The 27,139-nt window shown below is 51.0% G+C and overlaps 1 protein-coding gene across 6 annotated transcripts in view; it reads left to right on the plus strand.

The window, feature by feature from the left end:
• The window catches only part of BCL11B (BCL11 transcription factor B), a 105,991-nt gene that overhangs the window by 11,501 nt on the left and 67,351 nt on the right, over window positions 1-27,139 (plus strand). Inside the window, exons 1-2 of one of the 6 annotated variants that reach the window (XM_084793685.1) lie at window positions 758-1,944; window positions 15,152-15,514. In XM_084793685.1, coding sequence (XP_084649811.1) covers window positions 1,887-1,944; window positions 15,152-15,514 — 421 coding nt within the window. In that variant the 5' untranslated portion in view covers window positions 758-1,886. Of the gene's footprint in view, window positions 1-757; window positions 1,945-15,148; window positions 15,515-27,139 lie in introns of those variants that run through there. The other 5 variants (XM_084793684.1, XM_084793688.1, XM_084793687.1 and 2 more) reach the window with 5 other exon arrangements.

The following is a 27,139-nucleotide window of genomic DNA, read 5'->3' on the forward strand; positions in this document are numbered from 1 at the left end:
AATTTCAAGTCCGATCCTCGGCCTTGGAGGAGGGGGGCGGATATCCAGGTTGCAGAGATTTTTACGGAGAGAGTTGGGGGCGCCTCTCCGAGTCACCCTCCTGCGGAGCGCTAGCCACGCCCGCTTCGGGGTCTGTGAGTCCCACGTGGAGTGCCCATGTCCCTCTAGCGCGTGCTTCCCAAGGAGACTAGGATGTGGGGGCTGGACAATGCTTGGCCCCTAGGAGTTAATAGGGCTCAGAAAGGCGAGGGTCCCTTCTGGAATTGGATTAAAACAAAATGCACACCCCCTCCATCCGTGTCTTCCTAGTATCTCTTACTTTGTTGTCTAAGAGGACCAAACCCCCCCCCCCCACGGTTTATATGGAAATACTTTTTGGAAGTTTCTACAAAACGCCCCCACCCCAAATAAGTAAAACCAACTGTAACTACTTTTCCAGGGAGTGAAGTGAAGCAATTGTATCTATCTCCCTAGTCCCTCCCCTCTCGCCCCCCCCCCCCATTTCCAACCCTCCTTCCTGAGTGTTAGAGTGGGTGAGTTTAGACTTGCTTGGACTCAGTGTACCTCAGTCACTCACAGAGCACTCCGCCCCCTTTCCCAGGGGGTCCTGCTCCCGGAATAGGGAGAGTGAGGGAGGGGGTAACAAAGATTTTATTTTATTTACCCCCCTCCCCCCGCTTTTGCGCAGCCAGTGCTTGGGGATAAGACTAGCTCACAAAAACAGCAGTTTGCACGTGTGGCCGGCCTGGGTTGCGGGTGTGCGCACTGGCGAGTGTGTGTGAGTGCGCGCGCGCGTGTCTCGGTGTGTGCTTTCTTGTTCTCTTACAGGGTACAATGTTAAAAAGCCACCGCTAGTCGCCCCCAGTGCTCCGACTCTCTGGGTCTTTTTGTCTCTAGAGCAGATTAAACGTCACGTCCGCACTTGAACTTGAATTTTATCCCATTGTACAGAGGCAGCCCCAGCCACAGAGAGACCGAGAGCTCCCGGAGAACCCGGACTCCGCCATCTTCACGTTGCAATCTATAGCTCCTGTCCACGCCCGCACCGACCCGGGCGCACTGGGCGAGCCGCCCCGCAGACCCGCTCCCCCTGGGCCCGCGGCGCCGGGCAGCGCTGGGGAGCGCGCGCGGGGACCCGCAGCCCCTCCGGCCGGCGCCAGCCTGCCAGGTGACCCGGGAAGGAGCCGCTCCCGGAGTCCCCCAGAGCCTCGGAGGGGTCAGCCTCCGAGAAAGAAAAAAAGCAGGCAGCGCGCAGAAAACCCAGAAAGAGCCGAACCAAGGCAGTTTTTCATTGCTTTCGGGTTTTTGAGGGGGCGGGGTGAGGGGGGCACGAGACAAGTCCCCAAGTTTTCTTTGCTTTTTTTTTTTTTTTGCTTCTTTTTTGAAATTTGTTTGCATTTTTTTCTCCCCCCTCCCCTTGGGTGGAAGTGCGCGTTCCACCTACCAGACCCCGAAAGAAAGGTGTCAAGAGGCCGGTGCAAAACCCGGCGTAACTTCAAGAAGACATTTACAAGTCTAAGAGGCCAAGCACTTTGAAGAAGTGTGAGAGATATTTTTCCTTCAAAAGAATATATTTTTTAAAGAAACCGGTCAGCCCGCGGCGAGCAACTGCAGTTTTATAATTTATTTTAGCCTTTTCTATTTTAGACCAAGCCATCTTCCTGGTTTTTTTCTTTTTGCAAAAACAAAAACAAAAACACAGCCCAGAAGAAAAAGCAAAATAAAGACGAAGAAGAAGAAGAGGAGGAGGAGGAGGAAGAGAGGAAGGGCAGAGGCACCAACCCGGGCGGAGGAGGAGGCGCGGCGGCGGCGGCGGCGGCTCTGACCCCCTCCCCGGCCCGCATCTGTGCAGCTCTCCGGGCGATGCCAGAATAGATGCCGGGGCAATGTCCCGCCGCAAACAGGGCAACCCGCAGCACTTGTCCCAGAGGGAACTCATCACGCGTAAGTGTCTGCCGCGCGCGCGAGGGGCCGGCGGCCGGAGCCCTGGGCGCCCCGGGCTGGGGACACCAAACTGGGCGCAGCGGCCAGTCGTGGGGCCCTGGGAAAGTTTTTCTGCAGCCGGGGGCAGCCGCTGAGGGCTCCGGGCTGGGGAGGGGACGCGCGGGCTTGCAGGCGGCTGTGCGCGCCGAGCCCGGCTGGACGCTTGGCCCTCCAAGCGGCGTGTGTGGCGGCGGCGGCGCTGGTGGCGGGGTTTGGAGAGGAGGGGGAGGGGGCCGGGGAGTGGAGGGGGAGGGGGAGCCGGGAAAAGTTGGCGAGCGCGTGGGTCCGCGCTCGGAGGAGCGGGCGGACCGAGCCCCGAGTGCGCCCTGGACCCGGGCACCCGCAGGGCGAGGGGGTGGCCTCGGGCTTCGGGTGCCGAGCCGCTGCTCCCCGCCAGGCTGGGCGCCGGTCGCGCTGGTTCTAGGATTCCGAAGCCGCCGTCCCCTCCCTCCTCTCGCTATTTGCAAAAGAATCCAGCTGCGCAGCTGTTTGCTGGGCTGGAGCACCCCCTCCTCATTTCTCCACCTCCGTCTCCTGGGACGGTCTTGTCTTCTGTCCCCCCCTCCCGCAAGTCCCCCCAAAAAAGTGTGGGGGGAGGATTTGTGTTGGTGAAAAAAAAATCCCCGCCACGAGTTAAAAAAAAAAAAAAAGATAATCATGAGTGGGAAAAGAGGGATGCTCTTATAACAGTAAAAATAAAGATGAAAAAAGAAAGGAAGGGTAGAAAATAGCTATTACCCTCTTATCCATCTTTCTATCTCAGTATCTTTCATCTTCCCCATCTAAATAAACAAGGCAGGTCGCGGTGCAAATCCGCCGGATTTCAAGCAACTGGAGGGGCTCGGGAAGTCAGGCAGCAGGGCAGACACGCAGCAGCTTCCAACGCCCCAGCTGGGTTCATTTAGAAAAGAAAACGCCAGCGCGAGCGGGGCAGGTACGCAGTTCTCCGGGAGCCCGCCGGGTCCCCGTGCTGCCACCAGCGAGGTCCGCTTGCAGAGCTCCGGGCCGGCCCGGGCTGCAGCCTCCGCGAGTCTCTCCCCGCGTTTATTTGGGTCGCGGTTGCTTTTTATTTATTATTTTTTTATTGCAATAGAAATAAAATTTCCTCTGGGTGCCATCGAGACCTCAGGCAGGTTGTAATTTTGCAATCCTTCGCTCACCTCGCTGCGCTGGGGCCGGGCTCCCCGCGCTGGAGCGGAAAAGGCTGTGAATGACGGCCGCCGCCTAGGACTGGCTGCCCTGCGGTCGAGAGCCGAATATTTATGTTATATTTTAAAAAATTTAAATAAATAAATAAATATATAAAGGGGCTCTCCCCTCCCCTGCAACCCAGCTCAGGAGCCATCTGCTCGAAGCTATTGCTGGTCCCATCTCTCCTTTGTTACAGCAGACACATTAGTAAGATTTTGTGCGTTGTTTTATTATTATTATTATTATTATTATTATTATTATTATTATTATTATTATTATTATTATTATTTCGGGGCATATATATTGAAGTGAGGTTCTTGGGAGAGGATGTCTTTTAGGGGCAGGAGGGAAGAAGAGCCTCCTCTATTTTTGCAATGCTATAATGTCAAAGGAGACTTACTGGTTGCATTTAAAAGAAAATGTTTTGCAACCAGATTTGAGCCTGGTCTCATCAAGAGCCTCTTGACCACTTGGTATTTATTTTCTTCCTTTAGTTTGCCACAGCCTCGGGTTATTTTAACAAGCCCCCCCCTCCTACCTTTAGGTGAGGTGGTTGTTAAAACATCTATACTTCCAGACCCTAATTTGTCCAGGAGGCAGTTTGCCCCGGGGAGCCCCTGTATAATTACAAGGATTGTTTTTGAGGAGGGGAGAGAGAGAGTCTATGGAAAGAAGGAGACGCTGGTAGCTTCAACCTGGGAACATTGAGTATTAGGGGGAAAGGCAGGTAAATTTGCTGTCCTTTTCTCTGGGTATCTCTGGGACATCCTGGACAAGCTCTGACCAGGGGGACCAGTGGCAGCTGGGCCTGGGGCTGACGGGTGCTTGGTGTGACATGTCTCCATTCTGCACTGGCTCACTGTCTCACCCTTGCTCAGAGCAGCTGGGAAAAGCCAGCTGACGCTGCAGCAGAGCAGAGAAGTGCTGGGAAGAAAAGAGGGGCAGGAGGCCAGGCTGCTAAGCAATTCTACCTGCTTTCTAGAGGCCCCAAGAGCCTGGACATTGTTTAGGGGTTTAAGGAAGGAGAGTGGTCCAAAGAGTGCTCAGGAAAAGCAGCTGGCTTTTCCGTGCAGTGTCACCCCAGAGGTGGCAAGAGAGGGATGCAGGAGATGCAGCGTGGCCCGGGGGATGTGGGTAGCCACAAACCGTGGCATGTGGAGCCCTGGTTGCAAGGGGACTCTGAAGCCCTGGCCAGCAAAGCAGGTGTCTCAGCCCCTACCTCTCACATGTGAGATTTCAGTATGCGAAGGAAACCATGTAAAATGTGGCATATCGTTTTCAGCTGGGTGGCAGCCTTGGGCCTGTGGGGCAGCCGCTTAAGGTTCTTTGGGGATGATGCAACTGAGAAATCACTGATGGCCTCGGAAAGCAGAGAAGCTCAAAAGTAACATCCATGATCGTGTGTATATATGTGTGTGTGTGTGTGTGTGTGTGTGTGTGTGTGTGTGTGTGTGTGTGTTGGGGGTTAGGAGAAGGGCTCCTTAAGGAGTTAGTTACATTTACCGGTTAACAAGACTGAGGCAGCTAAGAGGGTGGGAGACAGCTGGAAAGGAAAACCTAAGGTCTCTGGTTTGTTTCAAAATGTTTGACCCAGATGGATGTGGCTTTTCAAACAGGAGGACAGACACATCGATAAAAACAAATCCAAAACAACACAGGGGGAGCATGGTGGAAGGGAGGTGGGGGAGGCAACTGCTGGCCAGGCAGAGGGAAGGAAGGGCCTTCTTGCACCAGCCGTGCCAGGCAGGGTCAGGCAGAAGGAAATGTGTTGTGAAGTCCGTGGAAAAGCTCAAAGGTTTTCTGAAGAAAACGAGGAGGTAAAATTGAGTGCTCAATTACAGAGCGCTAATGAAGTCAACTTTTCAATAACCCACCAACAGGTTCCTAAGGAAGGGTAGTAATCTGCTGTATGCCTTCATGGTTCTGCACAACAGCCCAGAGAGCCAAGATTTGCCGCAGAAGTTAGGCTGGTTGAATTAATTCCATACTAGCCTCTTCAAATTGGGTTTTGTGGTCGTTGTATGTTTTAAAGGTGGCTACGTTCATAATTATCTGAACCCTAGGGTACAGTACGTCTTTACTGGTTCACTTATAAGCTGCGTTTCTGATACATTTCATAGGATATGCCCCCCCTTCTTTTTCTCTTTCTGATAGTCGGGTAGGGGCAGTGAAGTTTGCCTGCCGTTTTCACAGAAGGGAACCCCGTGTCATTAGAAGTGTGATATGTCAGCGGCTCAGATTTCATGGGAGAATAAAAACGTGTTCGCCAAAGGTGTTATGCCAGGTTGATTTTACTCATTTGTAATTCACACCTGAGAGAAAACAGCCACGAGCATATTTTAGCACCCCCCTCATATTTTTGAAGAATATTTTCCCTCTTATTCAAAGATTTTTATATACATGTTTGTTTCTTGTTTGGAAGGGGAAGTCTGCTGTCTGCCTGAGCTCTGGCTTTGGCAAATTTGATCTAGTCTTCAGGATGTTTCATAACAGAAAAACAAATCCGCTCTCCAATTTTGGGGTGAATGTAGTTACTTTTGGGGAGCTGGCCTTAGAAACTTGGAAAGGGTAGATGGTTAGTACATGTCTCAGCTTACCAGCAAAGGACCCACCGGGTCTTCCTTGATGAGAGGAAAGGTCAGTTTTCAGTGCATTTGACAGTAATTAAAACTATATCTCAGGTGAAATGGACGCTTGTAAAACTGGTTACAGACTCCAGTTTCCTACAGCAGCAAGCAGGTTTTAAATGCCTAATCAGACTTTGACTCCTGATAGCTCCTCCTCGCCTTTATGCATCAATTCTACACCTCCTATCTCCATAGCCTCGCTCTCTCTGTTGCTTGTTGTGATAAAATACTTTACAAAGTAAACTTTCAGTGGAATTGGCTTTTGGTTAATGGTAAAGCCCGAGGCTCCAAGCCTCGCCTAGCGCCTCTCGTCAGCTAGGGGGCGCTCGGTGCCCGTGTCATGGCTGCGGTGCCTCCGCCGCTATGCCTGGGAACCCGCGTCCATCAGCAGCATTGGCCTAGGCAGCAGCTTCAGCAGCAGCAGCAGCAGCAGCAGCGGGCTGCAGTTTGTGTCGCTGCAAAAATGTTTTAAGCGTGAAGTTGTAATATTGATTTTCCTGCAGAGATTCGTGCAGGACAAAAATGAGAATATAAGTTTGAGAAATCTATTTTCAAGTTAGTGGCATCGATTTGTAAGCCCTTACCTGGCAGGTGGGGAGACGGTTTCTTTTCCTTCCATTTCCTTTTCTTTTTAAACAATTAAAATTGTTGTTCCTGAGTGAGTGTTCCGCACCTCCCCCCCCCCCCCCCCCCCCCGCGATCTGCCCATAGTCTTGACGTTCTGAACATTTTGTTTTGTTGGGAAGGCATTCAAAATTCATGCAGCGAGTCTGGTGAGAGTGGTTGTCATTTTAGGGGTAGTCCATCTTGATGCAGGTTACCTGGGGGTGGAGGGTGGTGAGGATCACTGTGAATTGCTCCTTAAGAGAGTCACGGACATAACGCAGCCTGATGAACGGAAATCCTTTCCGCTCCCATTTGTGGTACTCTCAATCCCATCTGTTCTATAGTGACCCCCACGTAACTTAAGGGGAGCCGGCACTGTTTCCGCAACGGTATAACTTGAACAGCGTGGGCAATTGTGTTTGCAAGGAGTGTGTGTGTGCTTGCTGGGGGAGGCAGCGGCAGCCACCATACCTTTCACCCTAGACGGTGGCATGTCATGAGGCTACATCATTCGCCAAATGTGTGATTTTAGTCGTGGGGAATATGTGTGTGTGTGTGTGTGTGTGTGTGTTGATTGTGGGGGGTTTTTAGAGTTCAAGAAATCTGCAACCAGCAGTGTGAGCTGGAGCCTAGTGCAGGAATTCAGTTCATGAGCTGAAGAACTTGCCCCGACACAGCAAAGTACTTTATTCTAACCTAAAAGAGAAGTAAATTAGGTCAGACAAAAGCCTTCACTGTCATCAGCTGGAGGAAGAGGGCCAGCCGTTTATCTGATGATTTCTCTACTTAATGTTTGAATCTGCCCAGTTGTAAGCACACCATGGGTGCAAGCACGGAGGATAACTCTGAAATGAAGAACAGGGTACCTCTCCATCTGGGTCTGAGCAGTGGCTTCTGGACCTCAGAGCACTGGTTTTTTTTTTGTTTGTTTGTTTTTGTTTTTGTTTTTTGTTTTTTTTGCTTTAATTCAGTTTATAGAAATCCCTAATCATTTGCCTTGGAATTTGGGGACTTTCTCATACTGTGACTACACACCAACACAGACATTCAATTTAAAAAAAAAATTTTGTGTGTGTGTGTGTGTGTGTGTGTGTGTGTGTGTGTGTGTGGTGTGTTGATGGGACAGATGGCAGCTGGATGCTTTCCTGTGAGAACCTCTCCCTCTTTCATGAAGGAAGGACTCTTCGGCTGTCTGGTCAGGCCTTCCTTTTGGCTTAAACTCTCCAAGGGTTTTTCGTCCCCAGGTTAATGCTGATGTCACAAGTGGGAAGGACAGGTGAAAAATAAACTCTTTTGGGGGGGTGGGTGGCTGTGCCCGGCACCACATGATCAAAGTATTGAGCATCCTGTCCTGAAGACTTTGTTAGCTGCTGGCACACTTGGATTCTGCTTAGTCGGGAGGAGACAGAGAAGAACGCTGGGGATGGTGGCCCCACATCATACAGATGTTCCTACCGTGGCTTTGTCCTGTCTCAGCGTTTGGTTGACTCATAAGATCCTGCTTTTGGGGGGGGGGGCAGAGTCTTGAGTGCTTTGCCCTCTATCAGTGGCCATCCACTCCCCCCCCCCCCCAGCCCCCATCTCACAAATCTGCTTTCCTGTCCTAGGGAGCTAAATACAGGACCAGTGGGGGTTGCTCACATTCTGTTACAGTGTCTCTAATTAGTGGACAACCTCCCCTGAGCGCTTGGTGTTCACAGGATGTGAAACCTAAAAATTGCTGGGAGCAGGCTCCCCATCAGGAGCTGGTTAGAGGTGAGCACAGCCATCTCTTGTTTACTGACAGAACGGCACTGGCTGGTGAGCAGTGCTGTGTTCCGGGGACTCTCGCTGGTGGTTTGACATATGTAAGTCTTGTATGCAGTTGCTGAAATTCCAGAATTTCATTCTTTTTTTTTTTTCCCCTCTCCCTCTTTCTCTGTGGCAGCTGATAATTTGCTTGGGTGTGGAATTAAGCCAGCTCGAACTATTTACTGCAGTGAAATGCCAGACCACACAAAATTAAGTAACTTCAAAGTAAAAAGAGTTAAAAAACAACAACAACAAAAACCTCTCTGTTTTTCTATAACTTTTTATGACCTTGATCTGCTGAACTGCTAAAATACAAATACACTTGTGAATCACTCTAAGGCCCTTCTAGAACTGCATGCCCAGAGACTCAAGAAAGCCGGGTGCCGGCATCATTTTCATTAACAAGTGCCTCAGATGAAGGCATTGCTACAAATGAAAGACGATGAAGTCAGAGTTGTGTTTAAATTTCTACCCTGGAGACGAAGCATGGGAAGAAACGGCTGCCCTTGTGGGCTTCTTGCTACCTCGGAGTAGCTGGGTCCCCTAAGAGAGACAGCTTCATCTCCACTGTACCCAAGGAAATCCTCTCCCCCTGTAGCTCTGAAAACCCAAATGTTAAACAAAACAAATGCCCTCATTTGGCCACAGAGAACACTTCTCTATCAAAGGGTTGCTAGCCCCACTGTGGCTGTGAAGATTGAAGGCACCTGCAGTCTCAGGGACAACTGTGTTTAGAAAGTGTTCCACGGTTGGTACATCCTGCTCCCCCCACCTTCCTCCTTTTTAAAGGCAGCTGTTTTATTTATCAAAGTGATGCCGATTCATTCTCGTTTGTCATGGGCTTAGCTTTGCATTTCATTTTCTGGTACAGTGAGGGTCTATGGATACAGCTGAGTATAAATTTCCTTTCCCCTTCCTTAGTCTGTTCTTCATTTTGAGGGGATCCAGGCTTCCTGAACCACACTTTTGAGGGTTCTCCAGAGCCACGTGCAGTGGAGGACGGGGGCTGTTATAGGACAGTCTGTGCGGATGGCGCTGCCAGCCCTCACCATAGGATTCTCCTACCTAGACTCCGTCACTGAAGGCCATGGAAGTGACGTTTCTGCCTGTAGCCGGGACTTCTGGGTGGATCGGAAACTGCCCACCTTCCTGGAGTGCTGACCAGGTTCCACCATGCCCCCAGTTGGTCTTGTCAGCCCTAATCCTGGTCAGTTTCCCAGAGGAGAAACCTACTCTGCTGTCATGTTCTGTGCTCACTGATTTCTCCCGGTCTTTATCCCACTTGTCAGAAAATAGTGAACGTTTCACGTCATGTTGGGGTGGTGTACACCTTTAATACTAGCACTTTGCTGGGGCGGTGGGGGGTGGGGCAAGGGGCAGGCAAGTGGATCTCTGAGTCCAGGCTAGCCTGGTCTACAGAGCTAGCTCCAGGATAGGATCCGGAAACCCTGGCTTGAAAAACAAAACAAAACAAAACAAAACAAAAACAGGAACAATTTCAATTTGAGGTGTGTGTTACGGTATGGCGTAAAGCAGGCAGGGTAGCAAGCTGGTGTGTGCTATGTCCCTGCTCCTGCCTGGAGGTGGCTTTTGTAGGGTCTTAGAGAGATGCAGAGAAGTGATGCCTGGGACTTTCAGGACAAGAGAGGGCTGATGATCAGGGCTGAGGGGGTAGATTAGAACGTAATTTCCTGCATTGGACCCTGTTAGATGTGCCTTCCCAGGTCCTTGCTAGGGGCCTAACCCTTCGTAGGCCCGCATGGGCATTCCTCTCAGCATGAGCTTTACCCTTGCTCCCAGAGCTTTTTCGTTGGACACGTCATTATTCCTCCAATTGCAGAACATTATCAAACCTCTCGTTGTATCATCTAGTCATAGGCCATTTTCTCCCCCAAGAATTGATCCCTCCTACCCAGCCCTCTCCTTCCCCTCCCCCAGCCCTCTCCTTCCCCCTCCCTATGCCTGCTATTTTTCCCATGGATCCAATAAATTAAAAATTGATGGGAGCTCGGAAAGTGTCGTGCTCCACTGGATGCGAGTGTAGGTGGTTGTAACTGTTGCTGTGTCTCTTGGGTGTCTCAGCCCCTTTTCAGTGTCCGCCCAGAATAGACTGGGAAGACCCCTTTGCAGACTGTTGGTAAGCATGGGTTAGCTGGCCAAGGCTTTAGCTTCCTGAGAAGCAGGCCTAAAGTCTCCAGTCACAAGGAGGCAGAGCTTGGTGGATGCCGAACAGATTTTTGTAAGCAGGCATAAGCATGGTGATGGTGGCTGTGACGTTGGCGGCACACCGTTTTAACAAGCTGCCCTCTCCCCCCACCTCCCCTGTCTCCACCTACCTTACTGAAATAATACTTACTGTGCTTAGTCATTAACGATAGAGATTTGGAATTGAGCAGAAGCAAAGGGGAACAGGAGCCTATATATTGCTTCGGCAGCAATGCATGTGCAAGAGTGTGTGTACGTGCGTGTGTGTGTGCGTGTGTGTGTGTGTGTGTGTGTGTGTGTGTGTGTAGCGGCACACTCACACCATGGCCTGGGGACAGCAGGTAGCAAATCTTTTGGCTGGAATTCCCTGAGAGGCAGGTACAGGGCAGTTGTGCTGCAGGATCAGGAGAGGCAGGGACTTTCACGCTGGATAAGGCCTCTGAGCCTTGCTGGATGGAGGGTTGGTTGTTGGCTGCTCAGCTGTTCCAGTGTGAACAGCTCCTCTCCGTTTCTGTCTTCTGTCCCAATTTCCTTGCCATGGGAGCTGACACATGGCAAGTTTGCCTCAGGATCAAGGGCTGCCCCTTCCACTTAACAATGATGCTTGTTATTATTTGCGAAGCCTTATTTCATTGCCTCTAAATGCGTTTACCAGCTGGGAGGAGGCCCGGCCTTGTAAATAAAATGTGGTTTTGTTGTAAAAAGAAAATCTAACTCTCTCTCTTTCTCTTTCTGTATGTGTGTGTGTAAATATATATTTGTTCCTGTGCTTTAGATTTAATATTTCAAAACTCTCTCCAATCCCGTGGTATCTTACGTTTGAGCAAGTTGCCGGCTGCCTCTGTCCATTCATTTTCTTCTTAATGAGTCAAACATTTTTAGCAAGTGCTGTTCTTATTCGGCTCTCGGTGTATTGAGAGCAGTCATATTTTACAGGCTGCCTGACACTCGGAGCTTTTCAGGAACACACATATCTTTTCAGAGGAGCACGTTATCTGGGCCTCAATGTTTAACACTGGAGGTTGAGGGAGGGGCTGGTTTCTAGAATCTGGGTCTGGATGGCTGCTTTACGTCTGCTTCTCCTCTCTCGTGGAACAATCGAGACTCTGCCTGTGTACGCTCGGTCCTCCGAGGTGGATCAGAGCCGGGAGATACAGATGCCTGGGCCAGACATATACATCTTCAGCGTAGGGCAGCCGAGGAGAGTTCCCAGAGGGACAGCCTCCCTTTTCTCAGGACTTGACGAAGAGGCTCTTTCCCCCTTTTCTTTCTTCCGTTATTGATACAGTTCTTAGAAGGGACACACACACACACACACACACACACACACACACACACACACACACACACACACTCAACATGCCCAGCCCATATCCGCTTGCGAGCGGAAATGAAACCACAGCCTTTGGGGTGTCTCTGAGAGACTCTGCCTGAGCTTTCAGGCCCAGTCAGCTGCCTGGTCCATCTATTCTCACCCCAGAAGTTGGGGTTCAGTGGGACTCTGTTGTCTGAATGTGGGGGGGGGGGACGAGCCACCTTCCTCAGGAGAGAACCATTAGCAGCAGGCCAGAGTTCAGAGACCCACACACAACCTGGGGGTGGGGAGAGGAAACTCCACTCCTGGGCGTTGACAGGGCAGGCATGCTGTCACCAGCAGGAGCTTTACTTTCAGCATTGAAGGCGGGAGGGGAGGTAGCTTTTGATTTTTTTTTTCCTGGTTCCTTCTCCCCCTAACTCCTTTCATAGTTGCAATTGGTTGGGTCCCAGTCTTGGCTCAGCATGTCTGTCTGACTGGCTTTGGCGCTGCAGGTTGGCTACCTGTAAGGGGGGGGGGTGGAGGGGGTAGACAGAGAACTTAGAACTGCAGCTTAGTAAACAGTATTGCAGACCTTCATACCCAATGACTGGGCCTCACAGGACTTGCTGCACGAGGAAAGTAAAGAGACAGACAGACAGACAGACAGACAGAAAGACAACCAGATATTACGAAAAAAGGGTGCTAATTTGGAGTCTTTGTCAAAGAAGGAGTGGAGGGGGAGGAATATGTGAACAGTCATTGGTGACCTTTGCTAATTTGTGTACTAGTCTGTGCTTCTTTGGAATTAGAAACGGATCTGAAATTCTGTGGCCTGAGACCTCTTAACAGAGAGGACGTAACTCATATTTTTTGAGAACTGGCCAGGTGGGTAGGCATGCCTGAAAAAGTTAGTGCTACTACTACTACTAATAAATTGAAGTTAGACTCAATTAAAAAGTAAAGGGGCCCCTTTGCTGTCGAGAGCAGCATTGGGTTGGGGATGTAGGCTCATTGTTATCAAAGGCTGTAAGGACCAGGCGTGTTGCCAGGCCTGCTCGAGGCGGCCATTGAAACCGTCCCAGGTATAGCACCTTTCCCTGCTTGGTCTGAATTCTCCATTTCATTTTGCACCCCCTCCACCACCTTTCAGCTCATTTCCTTTGTGCTTTTTTTTTTTTTGGACCAAACAATATTTTGACACCCTCCTTCTATTTATTAGTGTTCCCTTCCTGCAAACAGGGCACGATACATCCTTATATTTCTAAAGGACTGTTTGCACAGCCCTCTCCTTTGGCTCTGAAATTATGTATATGTAATTGGTAATTAAAGGTGCAAGCTTTTCAATATAAACAGTATTGCTCAGTGTTAGATTATTAAAAGGAAAGGAGGCACCGAATAATTACCTTTTACGTCCTGACAAACGGTTTACAGGGAATCCAGTCTCTCCCTCGAACCTTCAGCTTGAAGGTTGTGATTACATTTTAACCATGGCAAGGCAGCTTTTCATAAGATAAATCGGTAAATTAATTACGTAGCATTGTCTTCAAGCTCCTCTTAAAGTAAACTCCGATTTCCTTTTCAAGGGTAATTAATGGTTTCTGGTTGGCGTGGTGAGGATTGCCCCTTTACCTGCCTTCCCCCCTCCCTGCCCTGGTTGTTGTTGTTAGTGATCTACAGACAACAGATTTAAGATTTACACATCTGCGGGCTGTTTCTAAGTGCCTTTTTTTTTGTTTTTTGTTTTGTTTTGTTTTTTTGTTTTTTGTTTTTGGGTGCATTTCTACATTTAATTCGCAGAGAGCCCTGCCTGCCTCCCGGTGACTACGGGCAGAGAATCAGGTCGTGATTTCCATTGGGGGTACCTGCACCTCTCCCTGTATCACGCACGGCACTAGGTGCACGTTCCACATCACCGGCCTCAGATGCTGCATTCAGTTTTGCACGTGGACTTGCGTAGGCCCCACGCAAGCTTATGTTCAGGAAACATGTAACACTGGAGATGCCACGGGATATTTTCCTTCAATTTTCCACGTTGGCTCTGGCTCATTAATAACATCACTACCATGAAATGTACCTTCCTCCTTTTCGCCCCGTCCTGTTCCTCTGTGCCAATCGTTACCCGCCCCCCCCCCCCCCCACCTATTTGCTGGACAGCTCAGAATTCATCTCTCTCCTCGGTGTCAGACCTGTGGCTCTCCCCAGCTCCTCTGAAGACCTGGCCACTTGTCTTCCATGCTGACACCTAAGAATTCCGGCCAGAGTAGCCCAGACGCCCAGGGGGACGCAGAACTTCCTCGTCCACTTCCTCTGATTTATTATGGCACTTCACTGCTGAGCCTTCCAAGGATCCCTTGAGGGAGTGGCTGATTTTTTTTTGAAGCATTTATTAGCTTCAAAATATTTAGATCCCATGCCCCTTCCAAAAAAAGTAACATAAACAACAAAAGGAAATGTACTGGCTGCTAAAGACATTTTAAAAACCTCCAACCCATTGAAAGTGTGACTTGAGGTCTGCCAAGAAATGATTTTGGAGTTCGAAAGAGGTTTCTTTCTTTCTTTCTTTCTTTCTTTCTTTCTTTCTTTCTTTCTTCTTCCTTTCTTTCTTTCTTGGAATGAAAAGAAAACCAACCAGACAAAAAGGATGGTAGGGAGCTGATGGGCACTGAGAATTTTGCAAGGGTATGGAGGTCTGAGCAGGAGTGCAGGGTGTGGGGAAGCCAGCTCCCCTCTTCGGTTTGCTTTTTCCTTCCGTATTCTGGAATCTGACTCTTCTCTCTGAGCACCTGTGCCTCTTTCTCTGGGCAGGGCTTGGCTTTCTGTCGCCTGTCTGGGTTTCTGTTTTCCAGTTTGGTGCCTGGCCAGGACTCAGGTAGAAGAATGCAAGCAGGAAGCCCGAGAATGGGGAGGCTATGGCCATGAATGAAAGCTGCTGGGGGAGAGCACAGGGCTCCAGCCAGAGCAAGGGGGTGGGGCACAGTGTCACCTCCCTCTTCTCAGCGTGGCGGCATGGCGGGTCCATTGGAATAATGTCATTGTCGGGGCAGCTGCCCAGCTCACCCTGCAATCTGGAGCGAGAAGTTCCCTGTGTGATGATCTGATACCCAGAGGTGTGAGAGAGTCGTCTCCAGCTGATGGTGCTGGAGTGTGATGCACGTGCACACAACACACACACACACACACACACACACACACACACACACACATGCACGTGTTGGGAGAAATTGGCAGGGCACGCTCTAGGGAACCCAGACAGTGCTGTTGTGATGACCTCAGGTTTATGAGGGGATAGGATGGTGAACTCCAATCCTAGGAGGATGTGAGGAGCCACAGCAGCTGGCCTGGCCGTAGAGGGGTTTCGTAGTGGGGAGGGATGGAGGGAGCCAGTCTGTGATCACCTAAGCCCATCTCTGTCTTCTCTGCCCCTCCCCTGTCTCCTTTCTGTCTTCAGCAGAGGCTGACCATGTGGAGGCCGCCATCCTTGAGGAGGACGAGGGTCTGGAGGTAGAGGAGCCGAGCGGCCTGGGGCTGATGGTGGGTGGCCCCGACCCTGACCTACTCACCTGTGGCCAGTGTCAGATGAACTTCCCGCTGGGGGACATCCTGGTTTTTATAGAGCACAAGAAGAAACCATGTGGGGGCCTGGGCGCCTGCTACGACAAGGTCCTGGACAAGGGCAGTCCTCCGCCCTCCTCTCGCTCTGAGCTCAGGAGAGTGTCTGAGCCAGTAGAGATCGGGATCCAGGTCACGCCGGATGAAGATGACCACCTACTGTCGCCCACGAAAGGCATCTGTCCCAAGCAGGAGAACATTGCAGGTATGACCTTTGCTCACCTGGTGCTGCTGTAGCTGTTCCCACTTGCTGACCTTGGGACATTGGTTCTTGGGGAGGTCCAGGGCTTTTCAAGATGGGCCTCTGGGTCACCCTCTGGGGCTTCCCCTTTCTGAGGGCTCCCCTTCCAGGTGACCCTTTGGGGTCCCACAGCTGAGGGAGGCCCAAGGGTTTGCATGTTGGGTACTTTGCTTCTGGTGAGGGCCTGGAACACAAGATGGAGGTTTGGAGGCTGGCTTAGCCCTCTCTGTGTTGGCGATCTTGGCTCAGTCCCTGGCTTTGGAGCCAAGCTCAGTTTGGACTCTTGTGACTTCCAACATGGATACAATGTTTCTTCATCTCTAAGGTGGACGGAGTTCAGGAGACCTCCCCTGTGTTGTTGATGGTTCCGTACGTGCTAGACACTTACATATGGCGTTTGTCTCACTTCCTCTCTGCAGACTCAGTTTCCCCAGATGTGAAAAGAGCTGGTAGGCCCTCTGATCTTTGAACCCATTTTTGCCTGCTCCTCAGGTTGTGGGAACCTGTCTGAGCTCTGGCCCCTTGGGGGGAGAATGGACACTTGGTTTTGGCATGCTCTTTGGTTCTACCCGGACAGCTGGTCTGTCCACCTGAAGAGCAAGTGTGGGGGGCCTCGGTCCAAAGTACCACCTGTGCCCTTCAGTGAGATGTGCCCACTTGGTGACTTTGCTTTACGTCCTTCCTGGCCATACCACGGCATGCTAGTCTCCCAGGGAGCCGCTGTGTAGTACGCAAACCAAGGCTTTTGCTTCTGGGGAATGTGGGAGCCATGTTCTGCTGTGTCACCCCCCCCCCCAAAGAGGCAGCAAGACAGGTTGTAACAGTTCATGCAGATGAGGGTTCAAGCCTTGCTTCTTCACTTTGGGGTAGCTGCGTCAGGACTTTTGAGTTTCCTCTTTTGTCAATAGGGAATGAATGATCGATCCTAGGAGGCCTTGTGTGAGAATTGGAGCAAGAAAGGGCTCTCTGCAAGCGCTTGGCAGTAGAACTGCTCTCTGGCTTTGCAGCATGCAGGAAGGACACCGGGGCATTGCATGCTCTTAGGAGGTGACACAAAGTATGGACCAGGACCTCTCATCACCCAGAGACAATCAGTGTCACTGCAAGCCCAACGCCACCCCATGGCAGGTGTACACCTTTGGGCGTCAGTGCACTGGGAGTAACTAGACAGTCTGAAAACCCTCACAGACACAGGCTGGGCAGTGGGGAGAACCTGCCAGCCAGTTCGGAGTTGGCTTTGCTTTCTGGGGTGTGTGTGTGTGCCCTAATGGGAATCAGGCATGAAAACAATGCCAGCATAACCAGGTCTGGGACAGACAAACACGGCCTGTGCGACACCTCCATTAAGGCAAGAGAAGTAGGCGTCCAGTCCCTACTCTGTGTTGTCGGACATACCACTTGGGATAGATTTCAGAAATGGGGGCATTTACCTGGTGTCAGCAGGGCACAGCGACCCTCGAGGGGTGGTTGGTTCCTATTTGCTTTCATCTGCTGACCCTAGCCCCCAAATCCTCATTTTACATTAAAGATCTTTCCCAATGAGAGTCTGTGGATCACCGTGGGGGGAAGTTTGCTTAAGAAAGAAACTAAATGTGGTTTTTTCAAAAGGCGGGTTAATCTCTTAGCAGCTCCGTCCTTATCCTCCAGCTCCCTCTGCCCCTCCCTCATATCCTCCCCCCATAATAGCTCACAATATTTTTATTTTATGCGTGACAGGAGCTATCCTTGGTTGTCTGTTCAGTGGTAGGGCAAGAGGAACAAGGTGGGAGTGGATTTCTTCATTCTAGAAGAAGTATGTGAAGCAAGCCCTTAGAAGTCTAACGAGATATGTTTGTTCAAAGCATTTAAAATATTATTCTAATCAGAGGCACAAAGCACTCGGCGTGCTGTGTCAGCTGTAACTGGCCACTCTCGTCCTCACAAGCCATCCCATCCTTCCTTTCCACTCTGGGACCTCCTGGTCCCTCCCTACTTGGGTACCAACTTTTTCTTTTTTCTTTTTTCCCATTTAACAGAAAGGAAAGATTAAAGAATAAAACATCAGTGGCTCAAATGTATAAAGTAATTTAATATGGCGAGAGCATTAATTATTTTAGCTTAATTGAATTCTGAGGACCCTGCAGTCCTTGCAGCTTGGTAGACAAGGCCTGTTTATTATTTCTGTGTAGATTAACAGTAAAGGAAACACAGATAACTTTCAGTTATTTATTGTAAAATAAATGTGTCAATTCATGTGTAAAGCAAGCTGCTCAAAGATAATTGAGTCTTTATGTTTTAAGAGGGGAGCTAGGAACCATGGACTCTTCTCCACCCAGGCTTCCGGGAATCCTTACAGCTGCTGTCCAGGCCCCTGGCACACTGGTGTCCATGGCCCCCTGCTCCTGCCTCCCCAGCTGTGGCTTTGGGGGGTTCCAGCTGCTCCGTGTCCTGTGCTGTCTCTATTGGCCTTGCTGGCCCCTGGCAGTAGCCGGAGAGCAGGTTGATTCTCGAGACCCTGATTCTGGCTGGTGAGTGTGGCTGAGTCCGTGGGGTGACTGTGAGAGAGGCATGTTCTGGAGCTTTTGCTTGCTTCCAATAGCCTTTCCTTTCAGCAGAAACCTCTAGAAGCAGGGCCCCAGAGATGGATGCAGGTGCTGGCCTGTAAATAGATGAGACTCCTCCTGTCCTTCACTGTGTCCCCAGGGTGAGAGTGAGTTGGGATTTGGCCAGCCATCCAACCAAAGTATGGGCCAGGTCATTCTGGAGATGGCTCTAAATAGTTTGTGATCTTTTTTGTTGCTTTAAATGAGAGAGCAGCGGTTCTTAACCTTCCTCATGCTGCTACCTTTTAATACAGTTCCTCATATCGTGGTGACCCCCAACCATCAAATTATTTTTGTTGCTACTCCTTAACTGTAATTTTGCTACCGTTATGAATTGTAATGCAAATATCTGTGTTTTCTGATGGTCTGATGGTCTTAGACAATCCCTGTGAAAGGGCTGCTCAACCCGAAGGGGTTGCAACCCACAAGTTGAGAGCTACTGTGATTGAGGATTAGGAAGGTATGGAGAGGAATTGATAAAGCTCGGCTCCTGGAGGGCATTCATTCATTCACTCATTCATTCATTCATACCACACCTATGCCCTTCGCCTTGAGGAGGTGTCCCTCTGGGGAATGTGTGAGGAGGTAGCAACCTCATCCTCAGTGTTGGCCTGGGGGTCTCCTCACCGGTCACCTGCTGTGGTAGAGGAGGTCCTTGGCAGCTGGTTTCAAGGCCCACCTCCAGATGGGGTGATGAGGAGTAAAGCTTTTGGCTGCAGGCGACCCAAGAGTTCGAGGGATGGCTTTGAAGATACCCACCCATGGAGGGTGCTGGGTGCCCCTGGTGATTCCTCCTGTGGCCTCTCCCTGCCTCTGTCAGGGACTCTACTCAGGCATTAGGTCCTGAGTGAAGGGTGAGGAGACTCAGGGTTTGCTGGGAGCTTGTTCAGGGGAAGGACGGAGAAGGAAGGGCTCAGCTGTCTGGGGTAGGAAGCGGTGTGGGAAAGACAGGATTGAAAGCGACTGTGCTCCCTACCCTTCACAGTCGCAGTTTTCTTATCTGTGCATGCAGCTAAGGACGGACTCAGGCCCGTGTATGGGTGCTTCGTGTGGGGTAGCCACAAGTACGACCACACGTGCAGTGCACATATGTGCCCGCCTGAGGTTTTCCACCTGGCACTCTGCTTGCCCTCTCCATATACTTTTAGGAACCACTGGCTTCTGAGACTCACACACCAGAAACAATGACAGGGTGAAATGGGTAAGGGATCATGTCCACCCCTCTGTCTTTGTCACACTAGTGTCAGGTTATGACATCCATGCAGCGCCTCATCCGGGGAAGGGGATGGGGTGTTCCCTGAACTGAGTCTAAGCACTGCAGTCGTCAATCACCACCTGCCTGGCCTCATTTTCCTCTTGCGTCCACTTCTCAGCATCCCATAGAGGACTCAAGTGAAGTGAGGCTTAGGACCAAGCCAGAGGCAGACAGCCCGGCAGAGGAGAGTGTGCACCCGATTTAGCGACCGGAAGGAAGCCTACTCTCTCAATCTTAATCCTGAATCTGGCCCTACCTATGAATTCTATGGTCTCCTTAGATTTCCCTTACTTAGATGGCCTCCAAAGGAAACTTGGCTTTTCATGTTATCACATCATCCAAAAGTAAGCCCCCCAGTGGGGGAGGAATCTTCTGTCTTTTCCTTCTCCCTGAATAAAAACAAAGCAAACAAACAGACAAAAAACAAAACAAAACAAAAAACCCACAAATGGAGGACATGACTGCCTGTAAGAGGTTGAGCTTTATATTATAGACGTAAGAGAGAAAACAGGCAGAGACAGACATCTGGAAGAGTCCAGAGAGAACATGGCCAGACCAAGCTGGGCCCTGTGAGAGGAGGGAGAGGCTGTGGGAGAGTGAGAGAGGAGCTGCTGACCAAGAGGGGCGACCTCGGCTGAGAGAGTGGCATAGCCAAAATGCCTGAGTTATATAGGGGCCAGAGAAGCTGGGGAAAGAGAAAGCCGAACCAATTCCTGGGCAGGAGAATTTTAGGGTAGGGGGCCCGGTATGCCAGGCAGGAGAACCCTGTGACAAGAAGGGACTGGGGGATACTGGCAGAACCTGGTGGCCCAAGTCCACTTTGATATGTTAATAGGCACCTCAGCCGGTTGTCCTGGATCTGAGCCCTAACTCTCCCCAAAGCCCAAATGCCAGGAGAGAGGGTGGCAGTGTCAGGTGGTGACAGGTGGTTATCACTAAAGGCGGCCATGCCTGCTGAGTGCGTCTTCATTGGAAACCTGAGCAGGGCCCAGGATGAGCCCGCAGAGCTTCTGTACAGACAGGGGCTTGGCTTATGGTCCCAGAAACCCCACTGCTGGAGGAAAGAGGGTCTCAGTGAACCCCACGATTTACACGCTGCTCTGAGAACACTCACTGCATGCTACCTAGAAATTCAATGTGAAAACCCGAAACATTACCTTGGATGTGCGAGAAAGTAGATGAGTGGCTTTTGCTGGAGGCCGGAGATAACCCCGCCTGCGAGACGTCTCAGAACACTTGCATTTGATCTGTATGGAGCTGCTATTTTCTCCTCCAAATTAAGATTAGTGAAATCCGTGTATATTGTGGTTTGGATTATCTATCTTTACTATTAAATCATGGCAAGCAATTATTAGTTGTGTCTGCGGTGAGGAACAACTACGTGTTCTGTGTGAGGGACGTAGGCCTGGGGGACGGCTGGAGATTGGATGCCGGTGGACTGACCGCAAGGCTCGGGATGGTGCGCTGGGCGGTCCAGACAGAGGTCCTGCCTGGTCTTTCTCCTTACAGTGCTCGGTTTTTTGGGTTTTCTCACTTAATTTTCAAACCTCCAAATAGATCTCGCTAATCCTGCATTGAATGCAGGTTTTGACAGTTCTCAGAGAAGTTGGAGGACTTGCCCCTAGTCGCATAGCAAAGGAGATCCAGACCTGGCTGGCCTCGCTAGCTTAAGCGGGAGGCTTTTAGAGAAAGGCATTCTGTCATTTGCCTGGCATATCCGGGGTGGGGGTGGTGGAGCAGGCAACACTTCTGTACCCCATCTGGTATGATATTTGAATCTCATGTTGGAGTCAGGATGTAGCCCGAAATCTTTAGACCCCCCCCTCAAAAAAAAACTTGACCCTTGCTTGTAAAGGCTTTGGAGAGAGGCAGGTGGCAGCCGAGCAAGCTGTAAATGTGAATTTCCATGGGCCTGGGATAGAAACTTTTTTTTTCCCCCATTCATGAAAATGATTTACTTTGTTTTATACTCAGTGTTGCAGTTATTTGGAACCCACAAATACAAATCATTTGTTTTATTTTGTGGAATTGTGGGTTTGAGCAAGAACTGATTCTTTGCTTCTGGGAGTCTCAGTCCCCAGTACAACTGGGTGATCTCTGTTCCTTCCAGGATGGATGGTTTCCCGTAAAGTTTACTTGATGTTGTGTGTCTGTACACGCAGCCCCTGGACTGGTAGCTGCTGTTACAGTGCCTCTCATAGGAAGGCTGGCCCCAGAGACAACACTGGAAGGCTGGGTAATGCCATCATAGACTGGGTGGCTTGTCTGGACTTAGCTGTTCATGTCCTTGAGTCAAGACAGGTGGCACTTTGCTAGCCATCACTACCCAGCTCTGAGACCTAGGGCCAGTTATCTCCCTCAGACGGTCACTTCATCTGTGACTGGGGTGAACTTCTGCATGGCGGCAGGAGACAGAGGCCTCTGAGCTGTACGAATCAGAGCAGTGCCAACGACAGACACGGCCTCAGTTCTGAGCTATAGCCCAAAATTTCACTGGATTGAAAAAAGCATTGATCTGTTAGAAGGGTATCTCCGTGTGCCCCCTTAGGCACGTCCTTTATTTGCTAGGTGGCATATTGACCTATTCTGAGGGAAGCAACTTGAGAAAAGAGGGAGGAGAGAAAGAGAGAGAAACTGGCTTTGAGGGAGAATTTAGCTACATTTAGTCTGTTATTATTGTTATTATTGTTGTTTTGTTTGACAGTAGTTAACAGTTGACTCGAGTTTTTATTTTTTTATAATACCCCCATCTCTCTCTCTCTCTCTCTCTCTCTCTCTCTCTCTCTCTTTTTCTCTCTCTGTATGTGTATTGGACAGAGTTTGCTGATATTGCTGTTGTTAGTCTTATGCAGAGCTAGGGAGATGTGTGTGCCCATGATTGTTGGATTTTTAATTTAATGAATGCACATTGGAGCTCAGTATGAGCTGTGTGTCACTATTTCCAAGGGCCTCGTAAAGAGTAACCCTCCATTTAATGTTATAAACTCCGTGCCTTAGGAGTTAACTTGAACCCCACTTTACAGACAAGCGGAGATGCGGTCGTATTTGATTCTTGGTTCCGTCTGCAATCTCCGCCTTCTAAACGCTGTAAGTCAGCTACTACTTTCGTTTTGTAGGAGAGGCAACTGAGTCATAGGCAGGGTAGGGCCTAAGTCTGTGGGTGGTTACTGGAACCCAGCTCCTGCCCCCTGACCCGGAAGGAGTCTTCTGGGCCAGTGAGTTTCACTAAGTTAGGTACAGGCTTTCTACTCCTAGCTGAGCAATAGGTACAGTCTACTAGGGGGCCACCCTGAGAAGATGTGGGACCAGGAGGACAGTGGCCCCAAGTGTGATGTACATATCTGTGATTCTGTGTCCAGTGCTGGCTGCGCTGCCCCAACTGCAGGATCGGAACCAGCAGGTGGCTGGGTCCACGGAAGGGAGGGTCAGACTGGTGGGCAGAGAGCTAAGACCTCGAAGATGTATTCTTGTTGTGTGACCTTGAATAGGTCCATTCCTTCTCTGGGTCCCTGTCTTACAAGCTGAAATGTGAAGGTGTGTGTGTGTGTGTGTGTGTGTGTGTGTGTGTGTGTGTGTGTGTTAGGTGGGCTCCATTTCAGCCCCTCTTACCCAGCCATCCAGATTTGACTTACTTACATAAGGGGCTTGGGAAGCAGGTTTCTCTGAAGAATTGGCTGTTGAAAATGAAAATCTTTCCGGTGGGGGTGATCAACAGACTACTGGGGAGTGCTGAGAGGGACAGATGGGACCTCCTAGTAAGCCACAGGTCTGGGGTGGCATCACTTTGTGGCTTCCCACACAGGATACCTGGACCTTGTGTTTAGATTTGCCTCCCAGGCCAGGGCAACCCCCCACTGCCCCCCCACCCCAGTCCAAAACAGCCACACCTAAGGATGTGTGAACAGCGATGTAGTCTGTTGGTTTGAGCCAGGGCGCAGTTTCCGTGACTTTCAGGTTGTCAGTGTGGACACAGCCTTAAAGGGGCAGGGCGGCCGTAGAGGGATCAGCCTCTCAATGCTGAGCCCTGTAAAATGGCTGCAGCCCCAGGGCTTGGTTTGTGCCCCCAGTGATGACACAAATGTCCTAGTTAGCATCCAGCGAGTATAAACCTGGTTCTCCTTGAACTGTCTGAGTGGCCTCCTTTGAGTTTTCCAAGACAGACCGGATGTATGGAGAGGGTAGTGGTCCAGTTAGGGATGGAAGCCAGGTCCTGTCCTGCGTTTAGAGGGTGACAGCAAGGTCTGGATTCTTCTTCCTTAAAAATAAATAGGACAATACATCCCCGACCCTTTCCCATCTCCAGCAAACGGCTGGAAGAACCGTTGTGGGGTCCTAGGCTAGAACTAAGTTCTTACTTGGAGCCTGAGCTGGGTCTGCCCCACCCCCACCCCAGCTCAAAGCTCGGCCAATTAAGAGACCTAAACAGTGCGGTCTTCCCTGCATCACTGGCTTGTAAAACTTTCCCTGCAAACCGGGCGACTTTATTCGCTGGGAAGGGGAGAAAAAGGCATGTAATTTTCCTGACCTGGCCTTTGCTTTGGGGGAAAATGGAAAAGAAAGTCATTTTCATAAACAGTCTTTCGAGCCTCAAAGGAGGTCCGTGCTTCGGGTCCGGGTCTGTATACTGCAATGCAGGGGTCTGGAAAGTGTCCCTTGGTTGTGGTAGTGGTCTCTAAGGTTTCAGGGTGTTTTGAGGCCTGAGGGAGGACCTGGGGTCGGGGTGGACATCAAAATCTTCCCGAATCTGACCCTGAACTTCCTCAGGCTCTTGCCACAGGCACCACTAATGCAATTTCCCAAGCGCCCGGAACGTGCAACTTGAAAGAATCATCTCCTTTCCTGCCTCTGGCCGCCAGCAGCCCTTCCCCCACCCGGCCTCTGCCCCTCCCCTAGGCTCCTGGGAGAGGGGGCTGGTACTGCGCTCCTCGGCCTGGTCCACGTGGTGTGCACCTTCAGCCCTGCCTTCTCGGAGGGCACTCTGAAGTTTGGGCCCATTGATACCAACTCACCCAGCAGAACACAATGGCCTCCCCTGAAGCGGGCTGCGAGGTGCTTTGGCCCGGCGCAAGGCGCGATGTGGACACCTACAGCTTGGTGACTGCACCCGGGCTTCTCTGGCTCCGGGTGACCCTCCCCAGGCCCACTGCACAGCTTTGGGGCCTTGGGGCGCGCCAGGTCCTTCTCGGGCCATTCCCGACTGCCCTCCCCACCGTGCACGTTGATTGCGCCCTGGGCGGGAGGCCGAGGGGAGCCAGGCCCATGCATAATTCGGGGGCTTAATGGACCAGCTGCCTGCGAGGGGCGCGGGCTGGGTAGAGGCGCAGCTGACCCTGCCGTCGTCTGGCCTCGCGGGGCAGGCGGGCTCCTTTCTTCCCTGCCCGCTCTGGCCCGGGTCGAAGTTAGGGGTGGGGGCTGGGCGAGCCAAAAGGCCACTCCTGATGAGGAGGGTCCGCCCTTCAAGCATCCACTTTTGCAACTTTTGCTTTGGGCTTCGGGCACTGCATTGAATCGCAGCGGCTCAGACCCGCTCCTGCAGGAGTTGCAGTGCGGGTTTCCGCAGAACGCGCAGAAGTCATAGACTCTTTTTTTCCCTCCTCTTTCTTTTATGTGTCCCTTCCTCCACCCCGACACCTTGGAGGCCCCCAGCCCAGCCTCAGTCCAGCGAGCACGCCTCTGGCTCGGTGCCAGGCCCTTTCCCAAGCTGCTAGAGCCGGCATGGAGGCGGAGACCCAAGGTCAAGGGCGGGGAGGCAGCCCGCCTTGGGGCCTTTGTGCACGGGCCACCCCTCCCCCACAGCTCTCTCAGTCTCTGCCTACGCTGGGTGCTTTAAGTCCAGTGACCCCTTGTCTGGGGAGTGTGGCATTTCAGAAGCCCCTGGAAGGTTCCAGTGGTCTCTTCTCCGAAGCCGGAGAAGGGCAGAGCTCCCAGGCCTTGTGACTTTTGTTCTGAGTCCTGAGGCCGCCCGGGAACCCTCTCTCCTTTGCCGCTATCGCTCAGAAGGGATCTTAAACTCACCTTGGCCTAAGGATCCAGGTGAGACCGCATGGCAGGGGCCTGAGCTCCCTCCTGCAGGCTTGAGTTCCTGTAGGGCAGCCAGGCCTGCCCCATAGTGGGAACTCATGGGGTTGTGACTTGGAAACACTCGGGAACAAAAGTTTTCTCAAGTGTGCGGGACTGGAACCCTGCACTGGAGTGGGGCGGAAAGCGTGGGATTACCGGGAACGGAGTCATCCCCCTCCTCAACCTCTTATCCATCCTTAGAGAGAATTTGTATGCAAATTGTCACCTTGCTAGAATTCCGGTCCTGTGTCTTCAAAATTGGCCTCACTGTTGAAGCGCTCCAATAGCTGGGAAAGCAGTGGTGGATCTCGGTACTAACCAATAAGCAATAAGAAAACGGCCAGACGGTCTTCTGGGGCTGGTACTTCTGAAATAAAAAACGGGTGTCGCTTGCCTGTGGAAGATGAGGTGTTTGCCTTCCCGGGGACATCTTTTCCAATTGAGGATTGTGCCCAGTTCTCTGTTCTCCATCATTTAGAAATAGGGTCTGAGGGACACAGGGTAAATGCATTAGAACAGCAGGCAAGGTAGTTTAAAAAAACGTGTGTCCGTGTGTATTTATGGTTTGGGCCTGACAGTGTGGGTTATGCCTCCTGCCCTCTTGTGTCCTGTGTTAACAAGGCTTTTCTGGAATTTTGAGAGAGAGAGAGAGAGAGAGAGAGAGAGAGAGAGAGAGAGAGAGAGAGAGAGAGAGAGAGAGAGAGATATGATCTTAAAGGAAAAAACGAAAAAGAAAAACAAAACAACAACAAAAAAACCCCTCATCTCACAGGATTAGCTAATCCGATTTTTGGAGCAACTGGCTTTTCTGGTGGAGTCTGAAGGTACTTGTCAATTTACTTGTTGAAAAGCCTTGGGGAGCAGTAAGTTGTTCCCAGAAGTGGAAGCCACCAGTTCTGGACAGGAAGGGTGTCTCTCTCTCTCTCTCTGCCTCAACTTGCTCCTGGGTTTTTGAGACGTCCATTTATGACAGTTCCAACAAGATAGAAACTGCCTTTGGTTATCTGTAAATATGGGTGAAGATCACATCCCTGCTCTCAGACTGGGCTGGGGCGTGAAGGCAAGTTCTGGGCTTGATTCATATTTATGTACCTGGGTTTCTTGACCGAATAAAAGATGAAACGCTGTGTATGTGTGTGTACTGTGTGTACATCCCAGCTCTTTGCAGTCAAGAGAGGTGAACATTTAGTGTGTTTGGAAGCTAGGTGTGTGAGAGGAGGGGCCGCTGTTCCTGCTTTGCTTGCAGGACAAGTGTCTTGCCTTAATGGCCGCCACCCCAAGGAGAAGGGCCAGGCTGGTAACACTTGTGACGACTCAAAAGTGATTTTTAAAACTATGCATGACTCCCCCCCCCACCCCCAACGTTTCAGTTAAGGCTTAGGGCTGCATAGTGGAGGGGTTTCCTCCAGACCCCCTCCCTTGCCCCCCCATCCTTTGCAGGAAGGGTGTGCAGATTTTCATGCCTGGGCGCCAGAGTGACAGAGGGCTCTGCCTGGCTATGTGCTTCTGAGCCCTGGGCTGTGTCCTCAGGGCACAGGTGGCTTTGCTTGGCTTTGTTCGGGAGCAGTGTGTGGGAGGTGTGCGTGGAAATGGAGCCCTCTGTCAGCCTGACGCTGTGGCAGTTCAGCTGAAGGGTGGAGGAAGCCTGCCGCAGCACCACGGCTCAGCATCGCTTCACTTTCACTGCGTGGA

Source organism: Acomys minous (assembly GCF_964271855.1).
Source record: "Acomys minous genome assembly, chromosome: 8".
NCBI classification, from domain to species: domain Eukaryota; kingdom Metazoa; phylum Chordata; class Mammalia; order Rodentia; family Muridae; genus Acomys; species Acomys minous.